At 41.8% G+C, this 3,983-nt stretch overlaps 1 protein-coding gene across 1 annotated transcript; it reads right to left on the bottom strand.

The window, feature by feature from the left end:
• Positions 1-6: 6 nt before the first annotated feature.
• On the bottom strand, positions 7-3,979 carry LOC105569403 (fatty acid synthase-like; the record flags this gene model as incomplete). Its single annotated transcript, XM_012025858.1, has 4 exons — positions 7-850; positions 924-1,287; positions 1,381-1,849; positions 2,333-3,979. Coding segments are annotated over 4 exons (3,324 nt in total), but the record flags the coding sequence as incomplete, so codon positions are not given.
• Positions 3,980-3,983: the final 4 nt, after the last annotated feature.

Here is a 3,983-nt window from a genome sequence, read left to right as displayed (position 1 = left end):
AAAACGAAGGTTCAACAGCACTTTGTCAATATGCTTGCGTGCCGCCATAAATCTGAATGCTTGCTCGAGCTGTTGTTCCGAAAACACAGTCCATTGGAGCGGACGTATCGCGCCATTTTTTATCCCCTCCGAAAAAAATTTGATCAGTTTATTCTTTTGCGCTTTATTTTCTTGAAATACCATATCCAACAATATACTATGGTAAGTATATTTTATTAACGTTGATATGCTCACGCGGTTGTCTTTCGATATATCATGCATGCTGATGTCAAAGAAACGGCCACCGAACGCGAGACACCGGATGCCAGCTTGTAATTTCGCATCTGTCAGTGAATTCAACACGACATCCACTCCACGTCCTTGAGTCTCAAAATCTATGAGCTGTTCGAAACTGGTATCTTGGGAAGTGCCAATGTGCTTGTCGTTCAACTGCGGAAAGATTCTCTTGAGATATGTTCTTTTATCCAACGTGTCAACGGTAGTGAAGACGGTACAACCAGCGTGCAGAGCAATGGCAATCGCTGCTTGACCGACGCCGCTTGTACCATCGTGAACTAATATGCTTTCGCCCGCTGTCAATTGACCTCGTATAAACAAAGCATAGTAACTAGTCACGTAAGCGATAGGTATCGTTGCTGCCTGTGCCAACGTCCACTTGTCGGGTACTTCCCAAAGGAAATCGAGATCTGCAACCACTGTAGTCGCCAGTCCTCCAACTTCGACTATACCCATCACGCGATGACCGTCAGCGTCTCTCCCCGATAATCCACGTCCCAATATACATTCTTCCGTAGCTATATTCCTCGGCAGAATATCCAGGGACATCTTTCCACTCGCCAATATGATATCCCTGTCATGCATATAATTTATTCATATGTCACGCCTTTATTATCTCAATATCAGTAAGTAATATTGACATTTACCTGGAGCTCAGTGAAGCATAGTAAACGCTACAAAGTTTCATAGTGGGAAAATTATCGGGACGATAGTACTTTAAGGGACTTTCGATCCATCTCAAGCTGCTGAGGTCTCCTCTTGTCAATGTGTTTACATAGGCGTGTTTCACTTGCACGGAAGACATGTTGCTCTGTTGATCCAATGGCAAGTGTCGATAACTGCCCCATTGTCCTCCTTTCAGAACGTTTGCCATCAATCCTTTGTCCAATTGTTCCACATAAAATGGTACGAATATGCTAAATGTGGGGGCATCCTGGTCCTGGATAAAGACATAACGCAAATTTGCATTGCCTAACTCGCGTCGCATACAAGTCATGAGTCCGACCAAGCCTACGAATTAAAAATGACAAGACATTCTTTTCTGTCCATCATATAATTAAAGAGACACGTTGAAAGTTTAAGAATTTTCTTCCGTAATCTTACCAAGTGTTTCTTCACCCTGGGATACAAGGAGTATTTCTTGATCTATACTGTCGCATTTTTTCAGTACTGCTTTTATATCTTTCAGCCACGACAGATGTTTTTCTGTAATTTGAATTACCATTGGTTCTCTTAGTTTCTGTCGTTTCTTCAGCAACAAATAAGTCTTTTCTACGGAAACTGTTTGTTTTCCAGCCAAGATGAGATCAGTGTCTTTCAACGCGGTCTCCAAATCTAGTTGTGCAGCGGTCTCCTCCAGAAGAATAAAACAACCAGGTTTTAAGTTAGCGACCAAGTTTTTGAGAACGGTATAAGACTGATTAGATAGAACGTCCGCCGCGATGACAATGTGCACGTTTTGAACGGGAAGTGCCTTATTCACATCTTGCGTTACGATGTCAGCGTTCACGTTCATCTGCTTCAAACTCTCCGTATAGTTATCTGCAGAAACTGTGACGATTTGTAAATCAATCTGAAAGAAACACAGCGATTTTGTAATTAAACATTGAAGAAGAATCTTGAAAAAAAAATCACAAATAAGAATAAATTATGACGCGATTATGATCGTAAAGCGTTTTACTTTTAAATTTACATGCATTTTACTACTGTACCAGAAACAAGGAAACAGCAATTTCATTCTTGTGTGAGTGTAAATAAAACATAATATTTTGTTTCAAATAGTATTGACGTAACAATGGAATCCTCCTTTTTTATCATTTATCTCTAAATCTTTTATCCAATCTTTAGAACTGTCGCAATGCAGTTTATTTAAATAAAAATACTTGACGGAAAGATTGTTAAATTCTAAAGTCGTCTGTCAGAATTTGATGTTTTACTTTGATATGGTAGCAGGTAGGTACACAATTCTATAAATATCGAATAACAAAATATTCCAACTGGATAGAGGACAAAACAAACGAACAAACAAATTATTAAAATAATTTGGTATTCTTACGATAGGCGAGCCCAATTGGTTATCGGAAATTTTGCAAATAAGCGGTGCCAAGAGAACTTCCGCAGCTCGTTCACCTGCAACTTCCACGGTCTTCAGTCTCAACGTTATTATGTTTTCATACACAATCTGCAAGAGTACAGTAAGCGCATGAACCCTTCTTCTCATTGCATCCTCTCCTGGACTGTACGAACTTTCGTATGGTATGAAAGTGTACCGCCCGTATTTAAGATCAGCATGATCCTGTCGCCGGGGCGCCAACGAAAATTTAATTTTTCTGAGCTCAATACCACCCGATTTAACAATGTTGGCGTCTTTGTAGCAATACACTGGCAATCCATCGTTCTCTGGTAAGTTTTCAACCAGTTGTTTATGAAGAACAGGATTGATAGCTACATACTGAATATGCGACGCTAAATATAAAGAGTTGTTAGTCACCAAAGATATATGAACCATACTGTCTAAGTACGGCACCCATTGATTGAACCAGTATAGTTCACCGGCAGTGGCATCTTTATCGCAAGATTTGACTCCTTGGAAGATATCGCAATAATCGTATCCGCACAATCTTAGTTTCTTGTAAATGTCCTTGGTATTTAACAGCACAGTCTCTTGATATTGAGGCAAAACTGGAGGTGGTAAGTTCAGGTGATCTTTGTCGATACCTTCGGACACGCGAACGTTTCCGCTGGCGACGATCGTATCGTTCTCACAGATCTCGAAATCGCCCGATCCTTTGAAAAGAGTTATCGAGAATTTCACCGGTCCTTCCTTGGGGATAATGGTGGCCCGATGAAACTGCATTTTCTCAAATACTACTGGCAACAGTTCAAAATTGCAGCCGCGCTGTTTTGCCAAAATTTTCCACACCATTAAAATATAACCAGCAACTGGAAAAATCACTCGTCCGTCTATCTGGTGTCCTGCTAGATACGTATCCATTTCATTTGACAAGTCTATTTGGACAATACATTCTCCCGAATGGTCTGATATCTGTTTGAAATGAGGCACATCCCACGGGACGGAGTGATCCCACCTGACCAAGGACCCGATCATTGGTGTTCCGCGACCGACGGGGAAACTAATCGGCGGATACAATTTGGCAATGTTAGGTTGCGCACCGGCCATGTATAACTTTCCCACGTTAGACAGCAGGAAGGTAAGATTGTCCAAATGATCCCGCTTGTGAAGGCTGATATTGGTCACCGTTGGTGGTAATGATCCACGTAAGATTGTCTGTAGCAAACCGTGCGGTGCGATCTCAATCGTTATCGCGTTTTCTGGGATATGAGCGATCGCCTCTTTGAAGAGCACAGGTGACATCATATTGTTTACACAATACTCGGCGGAGTTGAGCTGCGCGAGCGGACTATCCCATGCGGATTCTGGTACGGAGGTAGAGATCCATTTAGCCGACCTCTGCTTGGGACTTGGTATGATTTTCTCGAGTAAAGCGTGTAACTTAGGTCCTGCTGGTGCGATGTATTTGGTGTGGAGGGCGCAGCCGGAACTGTTTACCATTTTAACGAAGATATTCTTACTCTTTAGTATTTGTACGAACTTGTGTATAGAATCAGCCGGACCGGAAATTGTAACTAAGTCGGCGGAGTTGTTACAAGCTCGTGTGATATCGGGCGGGCAAATCTTTTCGATC

The sequence above is a fragment of the Vollenhovia emeryi genome, unplaced genomic scaffold, assembly GCF_000949405.1.
Source record: "Vollenhovia emeryi isolate VEMERY1.0 unplaced genomic scaffold, V.emery_V1.0 DF942270.1, whole genome shotgun sequence".
Lineage (NCBI taxonomy): Eukaryota > Metazoa > Arthropoda > Insecta > Hymenoptera > Formicidae > Vollenhovia > Vollenhovia emeryi.
The sequence above is the reverse complement of the archived record's forward strand: the minus strand, read 5'-3'. Positions and strand labels throughout refer to the sequence as shown.